Here is a 16,249-nt window from a genome sequence, read left to right on the forward strand (position 1 = left end):
GTCCCTGACCCCCTTGCCCCCCCAGCTGGACCAGGAGCTTCAGTCTGTTACTGGGTCCCCCCCCATATTTTGGGGTCCCCCATTATTGGGGTCCCCCCATTTTTGGGGTCCCTGGCCCCCTTACCCCCCCAGCTGGACCAGGAGCTTCAGTCTGTTACTGGGTCCCCCCCCATATTTTGGGGTCCCCCCATATTTTGGGTCCCCCCCATATTTTGGGGTTCACCCCCATTTTTGGGGTCCCCCCATTTTTGGGGTCCCCCCATTTTTGGGGTCCCTGACCCCCTTGCCCCCCAAGCTGGACCAGGAGCTTCAGTCTGCTAGTGGGTCCCCCCCATATTTTGGGGTCCCCCCCATTATTGGGGTCCCCCCATATTTTGAGGTTCACCCCCATATTTTGGGGTCCCCCCATTATTGGGGTCCCCCCATTTTTGGGGTCCCTGACCCCCTTGCCCCCCCAGCTGGACCAGGAGCTTCAGTCTGTTACTGGGTCCCCCCCATATTTTGGGTCCCCCCCATATTTTGGGGTTCACCCCCATTATTGGGGTCCCCCCATTATTGGGGTCCCCCCCATTATTGGGGTCCCCCCATTTTTGGGGTCCCTGACCCCCTTGCCCCCCCAGCTGGACCAGGAGGTTCAGTCGCTGCTGAGAAACACCGAGGGGGGGGAAGGGCCGGCGGGACCCCCCCCCAGCGACCCCCCCGAGCCCCCCCCCCACGGTAATTAAGCCGCTCGTTAATTAACGGGGGGAAATTAACGGGGGGAGGTGGGGGGGATCGGTGGGGGGGGGGGTTATGGGGTGAATTGGGGTTAATTGGGGGGGGTTAATGGGGTTAATTGGGGGGGGTTAATGGGGTTAATTGGGGGGTTAATGGGGGGGTTAACTGGGGGATTAATGGGGTTAATTGGGGTTAATGGGGGGGTTAATGGGGTTAATTGGGGGGATTAATGGGGTTAATTGGGGGGGTTAATGGGGGGGTTAATGGGGTTAATTGGGGGGATTAATGGGGTTAATTGGGGGGGTTAATGGGGGGGTTAATGGGGTTAATTGGGGGGATTAATGGGGTTAATGGGGGGGTTAATGGGGTTAATTGGGGGGGTTAATGGGGTTAATTGGGGTTAATGGGGTTAATTGGGGGGGTTAATGGGGGGAATTAATGAGGTTAATGGGGGTTAATTGGGGGGATTAATAGGATTAATGGGAATTAATGAGGTTAATTGGGGGGATTAATGGGGGGAATTAATGAGGTTAATTGGGATTAATGGGGTTCATTGGGGTTAATGGGGGGATTAATGGGGTTAATTGGGGGGGTTAATTGGGGGTTAATGGGGGGATTAATGGGGTTAATTGGGAATAATGGGGTTAATTGGGGGCGTTTAATGGGGTTAATTGGAGATTAATGGGGATTAATGGGGGTAATTGGGATTAATGGGGGGGTTAATGAGGTTAATTGCTCTTAATGTGTCTAATTGGGGGGCAGACTAAGGGCGTTAATTGGGGGAATTAATGGGGTTAATTGGGGGAGGGCTAATGAAGGGTTAATTAACCCACACACAGGTGCTAGTGGGGTCCTGAGTGCTAATTGGCTGTTAATTAGCGCTTAATTAGCGCTCGTTTGTCCTGGATGTGGGTGGGGGAGGGGCGGCCGGAAGGGGCGAAGCCGCTGGGGGATGGGAGGGTTCTAATTAATGGCTATTAATGGCTAATTAATGGCTAATTAATGGCTAATTAATGGCTAATTAATGGTTAATTAGGCACTAATGAGCGTTTTCCCCCCCAGACGCGCCCCTGCCCCGGGTGGGGGAGGGGCGGCTGGAAGTGGCGAAGCCACTGGGGGAGGGGAGGGATGTAATTAATGGCTAATTAATGGCTAATTAATGGCTATTAATCGCTATTAATGGCTAATTAATGGTTAATTAGGCACTAATGAACGTTTTTCCCCGCTGACACGGCCCCGCCCCGGGTGGGGGAGGGGCGGCCGGAAGCGGCGAAGCCGCTGGGGGAGGGGAGGGTTCTAATTAATGGCTAATTAATGGCTATTAATGACTAATTAATGGCTATTAATGGCTAATTAATGGCTAATTAATGGCTAATGAGCGTTTTTCCCCGCAGATGCAGCCCCGCCCCGGGTGGGGGAGGGGTGGCCGGAAGCGGCAAAGCTGCTGGGGAATGGGAGGGTTCTAATTAATGGCTAATTAATGGCTATTAATGGCTATTAATGGCTAATTAATGGCTAATTAATGGTTAATTAGGCACTAATGAACGTTTTTCCCCGCAGACGCGGCCCCGCCCCGGGTGGGGGAGGGGTGGCCGGAAGCGGAGGAGCCGCCGGCGGGGGCGGGGCCGGGGGCGGCGGGGGAGGGGCCGCGGCCCCGCTTGGCCTTCGCGCCCAGCGCCGTCGGGCGCCTGCAGGGGGCGCTGGCGGCCGCGCAGAGACGGGTGACCGGGCTGGGCCAGCGGCTGGGCCACCGCGGTACGGACACACAGACAGATGGACGGACAGACAGACAGACAGGGGGACCGGGCTGGGCCAGCGGCTGGGCCACCGCGGTACGGACACACGGACGGACAGACAGACACAGGGACAGACAGACAGACAGACAGGGGAACGGGCTGGGCCAGCGGCTGGGCCACCGCGGTACGGACGGACACACGGACACAGGGACGGACGGACAGACAGACAGGGGGACCGGGCTGGGCCAGTGGCTGGGCCACCGCGGTACGGACACACGGACAGACAGACAGACGGACACAGGGACGGACAGACAGACAGACAGGGGGACCGGGCTGGGCCAGCGGCTGGGCCACCGCGGTACGGACACACGGACAGACAGACAGACGGACACAGGGACGGACAGACAGACAGACAGGGGGACCGGGCTGGGCCAGCGGCTGGGCCACCGCGGTACGGACACACGGACAGATGGACGGACAGACAGACAGACAGGGGGACCGGGCTGGGCCACCGCGGTACGGACGGACAGACAGACAGACAGACAGGGGGACCGGGCTGGGCCAGCGGCTGGGCCACCGCGGTACGGACACACGGACAGACACACGGACAGACAGACAGGGGGACCGGGCTGGGCCAGCGGCTGGGCCACCGCGGTACGGACACACGGACAGACACACGGACAGACAGACAGGGGGACCGGGCTGGGCCAGCGGCTGGGCCACCGCGGTACGGACACACGGACACACGGACGGACAGACAGACAGGGGGACCGGGCTGGGCCAGCGGCTGGGCCAGTGGGGTACGGACAGACGGACACAGGGACGGACAGACAGACAGACAGGGGGACCGGGCTGGGACAGCAGCTGGGGCACCGAGGTACGGACGGACAGACAGACGGACAGACAGACGGGGGAACGGGCTGGGGACACGGCTGGGACACCAGGGTATGGACAGACGGACAGACAGGTGGACGCCGCTGGGACAAGGGGGACATGGGGACACGGGGACATGGGGGGCACGGGGGAACTGGGACAAGCCACCCCCGGACGCCTGGGTCCCTTTTTGGGGTAGCTCCCGGACACCTGGGTCCCTTTTTGGGGGTCACTCGGACGCCTGGGTCCCTTTTTAGGGGTCACTTGGATGCCTGGGTCCCCCGCCCCGAACTCCTGGGTCCCCCCCTGGACTCCTGGGTCCCCCTATAGGGGGGTGGGGGTTTTCGCTCCCGAACTCCTGGGTCCCCCCTGAACTCCTGGGTCCCTCCCCGGACGCCTGGGTCCCCCCCGAACTCCTGGGTTCCCCCCGAACTCCTGGGTCCCCCTATGGGTGCGTGTGGGTGTTCTTCCCCGGACGACTGGGTCCCCCCCGAACTCCTGGGTCCCTCCCCAGACGCCTGGGTCCCCCCAGAACTCCTGGGTCCCCCTATGGGTGCATGTGAGTTTTCTCCCCCGGACGCCTGGGTCCCCCTAGAACTCCTGGGTCCCCCTATGGGTGCGTTTGAGGGGTCCCCCCCGAACTCCTGGGTCCTCCCCGGACGCCTGGGTCCCCCTAGAACTCCTGGGTCCCCCTATGGGTGCGTGTGGGTGTTCCCCCCCGAACTCCTGGGTCCCCCCCGAACTCCTGGGTCCCCCCCGGACGCCTGGGTCCCCCTAGAACTCCTGGGTCCCCCTATGGGTGCGTGTGGGTGTTCCTCCCCGAACTCCTGGGTCCCTCCCCGGACGCCTGGGTCCCCCTATGGGTGTGTGTGTTTTCTCCCCCGGACGCCTGGGTCCCCCCCGAACTCCTGGGTCCCTCCCCGGACGCCTGGGTCCCCCCAGAACTCCTGGGTCCCCCTATGGGTGTGTTTGAGGGTTCCCCCCCGAACTCCTGGGTCCCCCCCGAACTCCTGGGTCCCTCCCCGGACGCCTGGGTCCCCCTAGAACTCCTGGGTCCCCCTATGGGTGCGTGTGGGTGTTCTCCCCCGGACGCCTGGGTCCCCCCCGAACTCCTGGGTCCCTCCCCGGACACCTGGGTCCCCCGCAAAGTCCTGGGTCCCCCTATGGGTGTGTGTGAGTTTTCTCCCCCGGACGCCTGGGTCCCCCTAGAACTCCTGGGTCCCCCTATGGGTGCGTGTGAGTGGTCCCCCCCGGACGCCTGGGTCCCTCCCCGGACGCCTGGGTCCCCCTATGGGTGTGTGTGAGTTTTCTCCCCCGGACGCCTGGGTCCCCCTAGAACTCCTGGGTCCCCCTATGGGTGCATGTGAGTTTTCTCCCCCGGACGCCTGGGTCCCCCTAGAACTCCTGGGTCCCCCTATGGGTGCGTGTGGGTGTTCCTCCCCGAACTCCTGGGTCCCTCCCCGAACTCCTGGGTCCCTCCCCGGACACCTGGGTCCCCCCTAGAACTCCTGGGTCCCCCTATGGGTGTGTGTGGGTGTTTTCCCCCGAACTCCTGGGTCCCTCCCCGGATGCCTGGGTCCCCCTAGAACTCCTGGGTCCCCCTATGGGTGCGTGTGGGTGTTCTCCCCCGGACGCCTGGGTCCCGCCAGAACTCCTGGGTCCCCCCCTGGGTGCGTGTGGGTGTTCCCCCCCGAACTCCTGGGTCCTCCCCGAACTCCTGGGTCCCTCCTCGGACGCCTGGGTCCCCCTATGGGTGCGTGTGAGTGTTCCCCCCCGGACGCCTGGGTCCCCCCCGGACGCCTGGGTCCCCCTAGAACTCCTGGGTCCCACTATGGGTGCGTGTGGGTGTCCCTCCCCGAACTCCTGGGTCCCTCCCCGAACTCCTGGGTCCCCCCCGGACGCCTGGGTCCGTTTGCAGCGGAGCTGGCCGGGGAGGGGCGGGCGCGGCTGCGGGAGCTGCTGCGCGAGAACCGGCGCCTGCAGGACCTGGGGCTGCAGCTGCACCAGAGACACCATCGAGTGGGGATGCAGGTGACTGGGAGCACTGGGAGGGGACTGGGAGGGACTGGGGGGCACTGGGAGGGACTGGGAGGGATTGGGAGGGACTGGGAGGGACCGGGGAGGGACCGGGGGGGACTGGGAGGGAACTGGGATGGACTGGGAAGGATTGGGAGGGAACTGGGGGGAACTGGGAGGGAACTGGGAGGGAACTGGGAGGGACTCAGGGGGCACTGGGAGGGATTGGGGGAAACTGGGGAGAACTGGGAGGGAACTGGGAAGCTCTGGGCATGTCCCCAACGCCCCCAATGTCCCCAACGCCCCCATTGTCCCCATTATCCCCCTTGTCCCCAACGTCCCCATTGCCCCCAATGCCCCCAACACCCCAAATGCCCCCAACGTCCCCATTGCCCCCAACGTCCCCATTGTCCCCATTATCCCCCTTGTCCCCATTGCCCCCAACATCCCCATTGCCCCCAACGTCCCCAACGTCCCCAACGCCCCCAACGTCCCCATTGCCCGCACCGTCCCCCCGCGTCCCCGCGCCCGCAGCTCTCGGAGCTGCAGGACAAGGCCACGTCGGCCGAGACGAAGGTGCTGGAGATGGGGACGACGCTGGAGGGGCTGCAGTGGGACAGCGCCAAGCTGCGCAAGCGCGAGGGCCACCTGGAGAGGCACCTGGCCAAGGCGCTCGAGCAGGTCGGCCGCCCTTGCCCCTCCGCCCCGTTGGCCCTGTTGGCCCCGTTGTCCCCGTTGTCCCCGTTGTCCCCGTACCCCCTTATCCCCTTGCACCGTTATCCCGCTGTCCGCGTTATCCCCGTTACCCCCTTGTCCCCATTGTCCCCGTTATCCCCCTTGTCCCCATTATCCCCTTGTCCCCGTTAATCCCATTGTCCCCGTTATCTCCATTATCTCATTGTCCCCATTATCCCCCTTGTCCCCCTTGTCCCCCTTGTCTTTATTGTTCCATTGTTCCTATTGTCCCCGTTATCCCCCTTGTCCTCATTATCCCTGTTATTCCCCTTGTCCCTATTATCCCCTTTATCCCCATTATCCCCCTTGTCCCCATTATCCCCCTTGTCCCCATTATCCCCTTGTCCCCGTTAATCCCATTGTCCCCCTTGTCCCCATTATCCCCTTGTCCCCGTTAATCCCATTGTCCCCCTTGTCCCCATTATCCCCTTGTCCCCGTTAATCCCATTGTCCCTGTTATCTCCGTTGTCTCATTGTCCCCATTATCCCCATTATCCCCCTTGTCCCCCTTGTCTCTATTGTCCCATTGTCCCTATTGTCCCCTTGTCCCTATTGTCCCCGTTATCCCCCTTGTCCTCATTATCCCTGTTATTCCCCTTGTCCCTGTTATTCCCCTTGTCCCCATTATTCCATTGTCCCCCTTGTCCCCGTTATCCCCTTGTCCCCATTATCCCCCTTATCCCCCTTGTCCCCATTGTCCCCGTTGTCCCCTTGTCCCCATTATCCCCCTTATCCCCGTTATCCCCATTATCCCCCTTGTCCCCGTTATTCCCATTGTCCCAATTGTCCCTGTTATCCCCCTTGTCCCTGTTATCCCCCTTGTCTCCGTTATTCCCATTGTCCCCATTGTCCCCATTATCCCCTTGTCCCCATTATCCTGTTATCCCCCTTGTCCCCATTATCCCCCTTGTCCCCATTATCCCCCTTGTCCCATTGTCCCCGTTGTCCCCATTATTCCCATTGTCCCCATTATCCTCATTATCCCTATTGTCCCATTGTCCCCATTATCCCCGTTATCCCCTTGTCCCCGTTATCCCAATTGTCCCATTGTCCCCCTTGTCCCCCTTGTCCCCATTATCACCATTATCCCCCTTGTCCCCTTGTCCTCATTATCCCTATCGACCCCATTGTCCCCATTGTCTCCATCGTCCCGTTATCCTATTGTCCCCATTGTCCCGATGTCCCCATTATTCCATCATCTCCGTCGTCACCATCATCCCCTTGTCCCCGTTGTCCCCGTTTTTGCCATTATCCCCATTGTCCCCGTTGTCCCATCGTCCCCATTATCCCAATCTCCCCACTGTCCCCGTTGTCCCCATCATCCCATTGTCCCCATCGTCCCGTTGTCCCCATTGTCCCGTTGTCCCCATTGTCCCATTATCCTGTTGTCCCCTTGTCCCCAGTTGACCTCGGGCTCCTACGGCTGCGGCAGCTCCGGGGGGTTCCAGGGGGGTCAGATCACGCTCAGCGGCCAAAAGGTACCAAGTGGGGGGTGAATTTGGGGGGATCCCTGGTGGGGGGGATTTGGGGTCCCTGGGGGGGGGGATTTGGGGTCCCTGGGTGGGATTTGGGGTCCCTGGGGGCGGGATTTGGGGTCCATGGGAGGGTTTGGGCATCACTTGGGGTCCCCAGGAGGAATTTGGGGGACACTTAGAGTCAGGGTTGGGGGGGGACCTGGGGGTGATTTGGGGTCTGGGGGGCTTGGGGGTGACGCTAAGATTTTGGGGACCCCCCCCCCCCCCCAAGTTGGAGATACTGGACGTGGAACTGGGGACACTGGGGTGGATTTGGGGGGGATTTGGGGTCATTTAGGGGTGCGGGGGGATACGGGGGGTGTTAGGGTGACCCCCATTTTTGGGGGGACCCCCCCCCCCCGCCCCGAACCCCCAGTTTGAGATGCTGAACGCGGAGCTGGAGCAGAACCAGGAACTGGCCAACAGCCGCATGGCCGAGCTGGAGAAACTGCAGCTGGAGCTGCAGGGGGCGTTGAGGAGCCACGAGCGCCTCAAGGTGACGACGGGGACAGTGGGGACAATGGGATGATGGGGACAATGGGGATAATGGGGATAATGGGGACAATGGGGATAATGGGATGATAGGGACAGTGGGGACAATGGGACAGTGGGGACAATGGGACAGTGGGGATAATGGGATGATGGGGACAATGGAGATAATGGGGATAATGGGGACAATGGGATAATGGGGACAGTGGGGACAATGGGACGATGGGGACAATGGGACGATGGGGATGATGGGGATAATGGGATGATGGGGATAATGGGATGATGGGGATAATGGGATAATGGGGACAGTGGGGACAATGGGACAGTGGGGACAATGGGACGATGGGGATAATGGGGACATGGGGATAATGGCGATAATGGGAATAATGGCGATAATGGGAATAATGGCGATAATGGGGATAATGGGAACAATGGGGATAATGGGACGATGGGGATAATGGGAACAATAGGGATAATGGGATAATGGGACAGTGGGTACAATGGGGACGATGGGAACAATGGGGGCAATGGGGACAATGGGGATAATGGGGACAGGGGAGATAATGGGGATGATGGGGACAATGGGATGATGGAGACAATGGGGATAATGGGAACAATAGGAATAATGGGATAATGGGAATAACGGCGGTAATGGGAATAATGGGGATAATGGGACGATGGGGATAATGGGAACAATGGGGACAATGGGAACAGTAGGGATAATGGGATAATGGGAATAACGGCGATAATGGGACGATGGGGATAATGGGAACAATGGGGACAATGGGGATAATGGGAATAATGGGGATAATGGGAATAATGGTGATAGTGGGATAATGGGACGATGGGGATAATGGGAACAATGGGGATAATGGGATAATGGGGATAATTGAAACAATGGGGATAACGGGGATAATGGGAACAATAGGGATAATGGGATAATGGGAATAATGGGGATAATAGGAATAATGGTGATAGTGGGATAATGGAACAATGGGGATAATGGGAACAATGGGGATAATGGGATAGTGGGTACAGTGGGAACAATGGGGACAATGGGAACAATGGGGAGAATGGGGATAATGGGAACAATGGGGATAATGGGGATAATGGGACAGTGGGGACAATGGGGACAATGGGGATAATGGGAACAGTGGGGACAATGGGGATAATGGGATGATGGGGATAATGGGGACATGGGGATAATGGGACAATGGGGTCCTGCCCAAGGGCCCCGTTCATTGAGATGTTGGGGACCCGGGGGGGTGACACTGGTGACAATAGTGACCCCGATGGCCCCATAGCTGGCTCTGGAGGCCCTTCCCGTGGACCCAGTTTATTGGGACGTTGGGGACAGTGTTGGGGACCCGGGGGGGTGACAATAATGACCCTGATGACCCCGGTGTCCCTGTAGGTGGCACTGCCCGGGGACACCATTTCATTGAGAAATTGGGGACGGGCTTGGGGGTGACAATAGTGACAATAGTGACCCCGCTGTCCCCCCAGGTGGCTTTGCGGGCCCTGCCCGAGGACGCGGTTCGCGAGGCCCTGGAGTACAAGGTGCTGCAGTCCCAGTTCTCCCTCCTGTACCACGAGAGCCTCCAGGTGAAGACGCAGCTGGACGAGGCGCGGGGGCTGCTCCTGGCCACCAAGAACAGCCACCTGCGCCACATCGAGCACATGGAGGTGGGTACACGTGTCCCCGAGGGTCCCCGAGTGGCCCTGAGGTGTCCCCGGGGTGTTACGTTGGTTTTGGGGTTCATGGGGTGTCATGGCGGTCAAGGGTTGGTCATCCAAGATGGCCGCCACCATTATGTTGAGAAGGTGGAGGTGGGTCTTGATGTCCCCAAGTGTCCCCAAGGGTCCCCGGGATGTTATGTTGGTTCTGGGAGTCATGAGTTGTCATAGGATCCAACCATTGGTCATCCAAGATGGCCGCCATCATCATGTTGAGAAGGTGGAGATGGCTCTTGATGTCACCCGAAGTGTCCCCAAGTGTCCCCAAGCTGTCCCCGGGGTGTTATGTTGGTTCTGGGGGTCATGGGTTGGCATGGGTTCCAACCATTGGTCATCTAAGATGGCCACCATCATCATGTTGAGAAGGTGGGGATGGGTCTTGATGTCACCCAAGGTGTCCCCGAAGTGTCCCCAAGTGTCCCCAAGGGTCCCCGGGGTGTTATGTTGGTTCTGGGGGTCATGGGTTGGCATGGGATCCAACCATTGGTCATCCAAGATGGCCGCCATCATCATGTTGAGAAGGTGGAGATGGCTCTTGATGTCACCCAAGGTGTCCCCGAAGTGTCCCCAAGGTGTCCCCAGGGTGTTGTGTTGCTCTTGGGGTTCATGGGATGTCATGGTGGTCAAGGGTTGGCCATCCAAGATGGCTGCCGTGGTGGCACAGGTGTCTCCCATGTCCCCGTTGTCCCCAATGTCCCCATTGTCCCCCTCATGTCCCCAATGTCCCCAATACCCCCCATTGTCCCCATTGCCCCCAATGTCTCCATGTCCCCCATGTCCCCCATGTGTCCCCAATGCCTCAATATCCCCCATGTGTCCCTCATGTCCCCCCCCGTGTCCTGTCACCCCCGTGTCCCCGCTGTCCCCAATGTCCTCATGTCCCCTTTGTGTCCCCAGTGTCTCAATATCTCCCATGTGTCCCTTGTGTCCCCCCCATGTCCCCCACGGCCCCATTGTCCCCAGTGTCACCATTGTCCCCATGTCCCCCATTGTCTCCATGTCCCCAACGCCCCCATTGTCCCCATTGCCTCCGATGTCCCCAATACTCCCAATGTCCCTAATGCCCGCCATGTCCCCAATGTCCCCATTGCCCCCAATACCCCCCACGTGTCCCTTGTGTCCTCCCATGTCCTGTCACCCCCACATCCCCCCACGTCCCCCCATGTCCTTGATCTCCCCAATGTCCCCAATATCCAGATTGTCCCCAACCCCCCCGATGTCCCCACGTCCCCCCGACGCCCCCAACGTCCCCGTGTCCCCCCCAGAGTGACGAGCTGGGGGTGCAGAAGCGGCTGCGCACCGAGGTGATCCAGCTGGAGGACACGCTGGCCCAGGTGCGCAAGGAGTACGAGATGCTGCGCATCGAGTTCGAGCAGAACCTGGCGGCCAATGAGCAGGCGGGTGAGTGACCCACAAGTGGGACCCACAGCCAGGACCCGGGGGGTGACCCACAAGTGGCCCCTGAGCCGTAAGCGGGACCCACGAGTGGTTGGAGGCACAAGGGGGACGAGGTTGTTTTCACCACGGGGCGGTGTGAACTGGGTAGGACTCAGTGTAGGACCCATAAGTGGGACCCACAAGTGGTCCTGACCCATAAGGTGACATGTGGGGTGACCCACAAGTGGCCCTGACTCATGGGCAGACCCATAAGTCCTGAGACCCATAACTGGGACCCATAATTAGGGCCCACAAGTGGTTGGAGGCACAAGGGGGACGAGGTTGTTTTCACCACGGGGCGGTGTGAACTGGGTAGGACTCAGTGTAGGACCCACAAGTGGGACCCACAAGTGGTCCTGACCCACAATTGGGACCTGTGGGGTGACCCACAAGTGGCCCTGACCCACAGCAGGACTCCCAAGTGGCCCCTGAGCCGTAAGTGGGACCCACGAGTGGTTGGAGGCACAAGGGGGACGAGGTTGTTTTCACCACGGGGCGGTGCGAACTGGGTAGGACACAGTGTAGGACCCACAAGTGGGACCCACAAGTGGTCCTGACCCACAATTGGGACCTGTGGGGTGACCCACAAGTGGCCCTGACCCACAGCAGGACTCCGAAGTGGCCCCTGAGCCGTAAGCGGGACCCACGAGTGGTTGGAGGCACAAGGAGGACGAGGTTGTTTTCACCACGGGGCGGTGTGAACTGGGTAGGACTCAGTGTAGGACCCACAAGTGGGACCCACAAGTGGTTCTGACCCACAATTGGGACCTGTGGGGTGACCCACAAGTGGCCCTGACTCATGGGCAGACCCACAAGTCCCCAGACCCATAACTGGGACCCATAATTGGGGCCCACGAGTGGTTGGAGGCACAAGGGGGACGAGGTTGTTTTCACCACGGGGCGGTGTGAACTGGGTGGGACACAGTGTAGGACCCACAAGTGGGACCCACAAGTGGTCCTGACCCACAATTGGGACCTGTGGGGTGACCCACAAGTGGCCCTGACTCATGGGCAGACCCACAAGTCCCCAGACCCATAACTGGGACCCATAATTGGGACCCACGAGTGGTTGGAGGCACAAGGGGGACGAGGTTGTTTTCACCACGGGACGGTGTGAACTGGGTGGGACACATTGTAGGACCCATAAGTGGGACCCACAAGTGGTTCTGACCCATAAGGTGACATGTGGGGTGACCCACAAGTGGCCCTGACTCATGGGCAGACCCACAAGTCCCCAGATCCATAACTGGGACCTATAATTAGGGCCCACAATTGGTTGGAGGCACAAGGAGGACGAGGTTGTTTTCACCACGGGGCGGTGCGAACTGGGTGGGACGCAATGTAGGACCCATAAGTGGGACCCACAAGTGGTCCTGACCCATAAGGTGACATGTGGGGTGACCCACAAGTGGCCCTGACTCATGGGCAGACCCACAAGTCCCCAGACCCATAACTGGGACCCATAATTAGGTCCCACAAGTGGTTGGAGGCACAAGGAGGACGAGGTTGTTTTCACCACGGGGCGGTGTGAACTGGGTGGGACACAATGTAGGACCCATAAGTGGGACCCACAAGTGGTCCTGACCCATAAGGTGATATGTGGGGTGGCCCTGACTCATGGGCAGACCCACAAGTCCCCAGACCCATAACTGGGACCCATAATTAGGTCCCACAAGTGGTTGGAGGCACAAGGAGGACGAGGTTGTTTTCACCATGGGGCGGTGTGAACTGGGTAGGACACAGTGTAGGACCCGTAAGTGGGACCCACAAGTGGTCCTGACCCACAATTGGGACCTGTGGGGTGACCCACAAGTGGCCCTGACCCACAGCAGGACTCCCAAGTGGCCCCTGAGCCGTAAGTGGGACCCACGAGTGGTTGGAGGCACAAGGGGGACGAGGTTGTTTTCACCACGGGGCGGTGTGAACTGGGTAGGACACAGTGTAGGACCCATAAGTGGGACCCACAAGTGGTCCTGACCCATAAGGTGACATGTGGGGTGACCCACAAGTGGCCCTGACTCATGGGCAGACCCACAAGTCCCCAGACCCATAACTGGGACCCATAATTAGGGCCCACAAGTGGTTGGAGGCACAAGGAGGACGAGGTTGTTTTCACCACGGGGCGGTGTGAACTGGGTAGGACACAGTGTAGGACCCGTAAGTGGGACCCACACGTGGTTCCGACCCACAATTGAGACCCGTGGGGTGACCCACAAGTGGCCCTGACCCACAGCCAGACCCATAAGTGGGACCTACAAGTGGTTGGATGCACAAGGGGGACGAGGGCGTTTGAGCCACGCGGTGGTGGCAGCTGGGGGGGGATCAACAATGGGACCCATAAGTGGCCCCTGACCCACAAGTGGGACTCCATGGGGTGACCCTTGGTACCCCTCGGATGCTTGGGTCCCCTTCCGGACTCCTGGGTCCCCTCCCCGAACTCCTGGGTCCCCTCCCCGAACTCCTGGGTCCCCCCAAACTCCTGGGTCCCCCTAACTCCTGGGTCCCTCCCGAACTCCTGGGTCCCTCCCGGACGCCTGGGTCCCCTCTCCCGCAGGCCCCATCAACCGCGAGATGCGTCACCTGATCAGCAGCCTCCAGAACCACAACCACCAGCTCAAGGGTGACGTCCAGCGCTACAAGCGGAAGCTGCGGGAGGTGCAGGCGGAGATCAACAAGGTGGGCGCGGCCCCTTTAAGGTTGTGGGGGCCCCCTTAAGGAGGTCTGGCCCCTTTAATGGGGTGAGGCCCCTTTAAGGCGGGGGGAGTATTGACGACGCAGCCCAACCTCATCACTCAATAAGGACTCAGTGGCATTGCCCTTTTAAGAAGGTGATGGGGAGGGGGGTGGCGTCTCTGGGGGTGTGGCCCCTTTAAGGGCTTGTGGCCCCTTTAAGAGGGTGGGTGTGGTAGCCCTGACCCCACCAGCCAATGAGGATTTGGTGGCGTCGCCCTTTTAAGAAGATGATGGGGGGGGGGGGGGGGTGTCTCTGGGGGTGTGGCCCTTTTAAGAGAGTGTGGCCACTTTAAGGAGTTGTGGCCCCTTTAAGAGGGTGGGCGTGGCAGCCCTGGCCCCACCCCATCACCCAATGAGGACTTGGTGACATTGCCCTTTTAAGGAGGAGGGGGTGGGACTCTCTGGAGGATGTGGCCCCTTTAAGGGGGGGCCCCCCACCCATCAGTGGTGCCTTAGTGGCATTGCCCTTTTAAGCAGGTGGGGCAAAGGTGGGTGTGGCCTCTTAAAGGGGCAGGGTGTGGCATCCTTGGCCCCACCCCCATCACTTAACTCATGTTTGGCAGCGTTGCCAGTTTAAGGCTTAAAAGGGGCTGCGCTTGTGGGCCCCGCCAATGGAGGTGTGGCCCTTTAAGGGGGCGGGGCCGTGCAATTGAGGCCGCTCTTAAAAGGGCAATGACAGCAGGTGCTGGGGTGGGCCCCGCTAAGGGGGGGCCCTAAAAGGGCAATGCCAATGGTTGGGGCGGGGCCTTAAAAGGGCGATGCCAATAATTGGGCTTGGGGTCTATGTGGGAGATGGGTGGCCTTAAAAGGGCAATGCTGAAGGTGGGGCCTTAAACAGGCAATGCCAATGGTTGGGGCGGGGCCTTAAAAGGGCGATGCCAATAATTGCGGTTGGGGCCTATGATAGAGATGGGGCCTTAAAAGGGCAATGCTGAAGGTGGGGCCTTAAAAGGGCAATGCCATTGGGGGGGGAGCCTTGAAGGGGCAATGCCAATGGTTGGGGTGGGGCCTTGAAGGAGCAATGGTAGGGGTGGGGCCTTAAAAGGGCAACGCCAAAAATTGGGGTTGGGGCCTATGATGGAGATGGGGGCCTTAAAAGGGCAATATGCTTGGGGGGGGGGGCGGGGGGGGGGGTGTTACCTCTTAAAAGGGCAATGCCACCCTGACACCCCCCCCCCCCCTTTTATTTCCAGCTCCGCCTCCAAGCCAGCGGGGCCCCTCCCCCCTCCGGCCCCACCCCGCCCCCTCCTCCCCCCACCCCCCCCACCCCCACCCCCACCCCCCCGGACGACCCCCCCCCATTGAAAGAGGAAGAGGGCGGGGCCGCCCCCCCCCCAGGCCCCGCCCCCCCGGCGGAGCCCAAGAAGGAAGCGGCCGGGGAGGCTCCGCCCCCCACCCCCAAACGCCCCGCCCCCCCGGCCGAGGAGGAGGAGCCGGCGGTGGCCCCGCCCCCCCCGCCGTTGCCCCGCCCCCCCAAGGAGGCCCCGCCCCGGCCCGGCCCCTCCCCCCGGGGACCCCGCGAACGCGAGCGGCCCCCCCGGGGGGGACCCCAGGACGAGCCCAAGAAAAAGGATTCGGAGGCGCTGAAGCAGCTCAGGGGGGAGCTCAAGTGAGGGGGGGGGGGTCCTGGGGGGTTATCGGGGGGATTTGGGGGTTATTGGGGGGTCCCAGGAGGTTATTGGGGGGGTGGGGGGGTGAGTTGGGGGGTTATTGGGGGGTCCTGGGAGGTTGTTGGGGGGGGGACTTGGGGGGTTATTGGGGGGACTTGGGGGGTTATTGGGGGGTCTCGGGGGGTTATTGGAGGGGTTTGGGGGGTTAGTTGGGGGGGGAGGGGGTGAATTGGGGTGACTTGGGGGGTTATTGGGGAATGGGGGGGTTTGGGGGGTTATTGGGGGGCTGGGGGGGTGACTTGGGGGGTTATTGGGGGGTTTGAGGGGTTATTGGGGGGCTGGGGGGGTGACTTGGGGGGTTATTGGGGGGTTTGAGGGGTTATTGGGGGGCTGGGGGGGTGACTTGGGGGGTTATTGGGGGGTCCTGGGAGGTTGTTGGGGGGGTGAATTGGGGGGGACTTGGGGGGTTATTGGGGGGACTTGGGAGGTTATTGGGGGGGTTATTGGGTTATTGGGGGGACTTGGGGGGTTATTGGGGGGTCCCGGGGGTTATTGGAGGGGTTTGGGGGGTTAGTTGGGGGGGTAGGGAGTGAATTGGGGTGACTTGGGGGGTTATTGGGGGATTGGGGGGACTTGGGGGGTTATTGGGGGG

The 16,249-nt window shown here is 60.7% G+C and overlaps 1 protein-coding gene across 1 annotated transcript in view; it reads left to right on the plus strand.

Moving 5' to 3' along the window:
• RNF40 (ring finger protein 40) overlaps nt 1-16,249 on the plus strand; it is a 34,293-nt gene that overhangs the window by 3,753 nt on the left and 14,291 nt on the right. Inside the window, exons 3-12 of the mRNA XM_065658062.1 lie at nt 621-717; nt 2,278-2,472; nt 5,245-5,357; nt 5,877-6,023; nt 7,481-7,555; nt 7,968-8,087; nt 9,587-9,766; nt 11,083-11,218; nt 13,809-13,930; nt 15,181-15,596. Coding sequence (XP_065514134.1) covers nt 621-717; nt 2,278-2,472; nt 5,245-5,357; nt 5,877-6,023; nt 7,481-7,555; nt 7,968-8,087; nt 9,587-9,766; nt 11,083-11,218; nt 13,809-13,930; nt 15,181-15,596 — 1,601 coding nt within the window. The remainder of the gene's footprint in view (nt 1-620; nt 718-2,277; nt 2,473-5,244; nt 5,358-5,876; nt 6,024-7,480; nt 7,556-7,967; nt 8,088-9,586; nt 9,767-11,082; nt 11,219-13,808; nt 13,931-15,180; nt 15,597-16,249) is intronic.

This window comes from Caloenas nicobarica, unplaced genomic scaffold (assembly GCF_036013445.1).
Source record: "Caloenas nicobarica isolate bCalNic1 unplaced genomic scaffold, bCalNic1.hap1 Scaffold_436, whole genome shotgun sequence".
Lineage (NCBI taxonomy): Eukaryota > Metazoa > Chordata > Aves > Columbiformes > Columbidae > Caloenas > Caloenas nicobarica.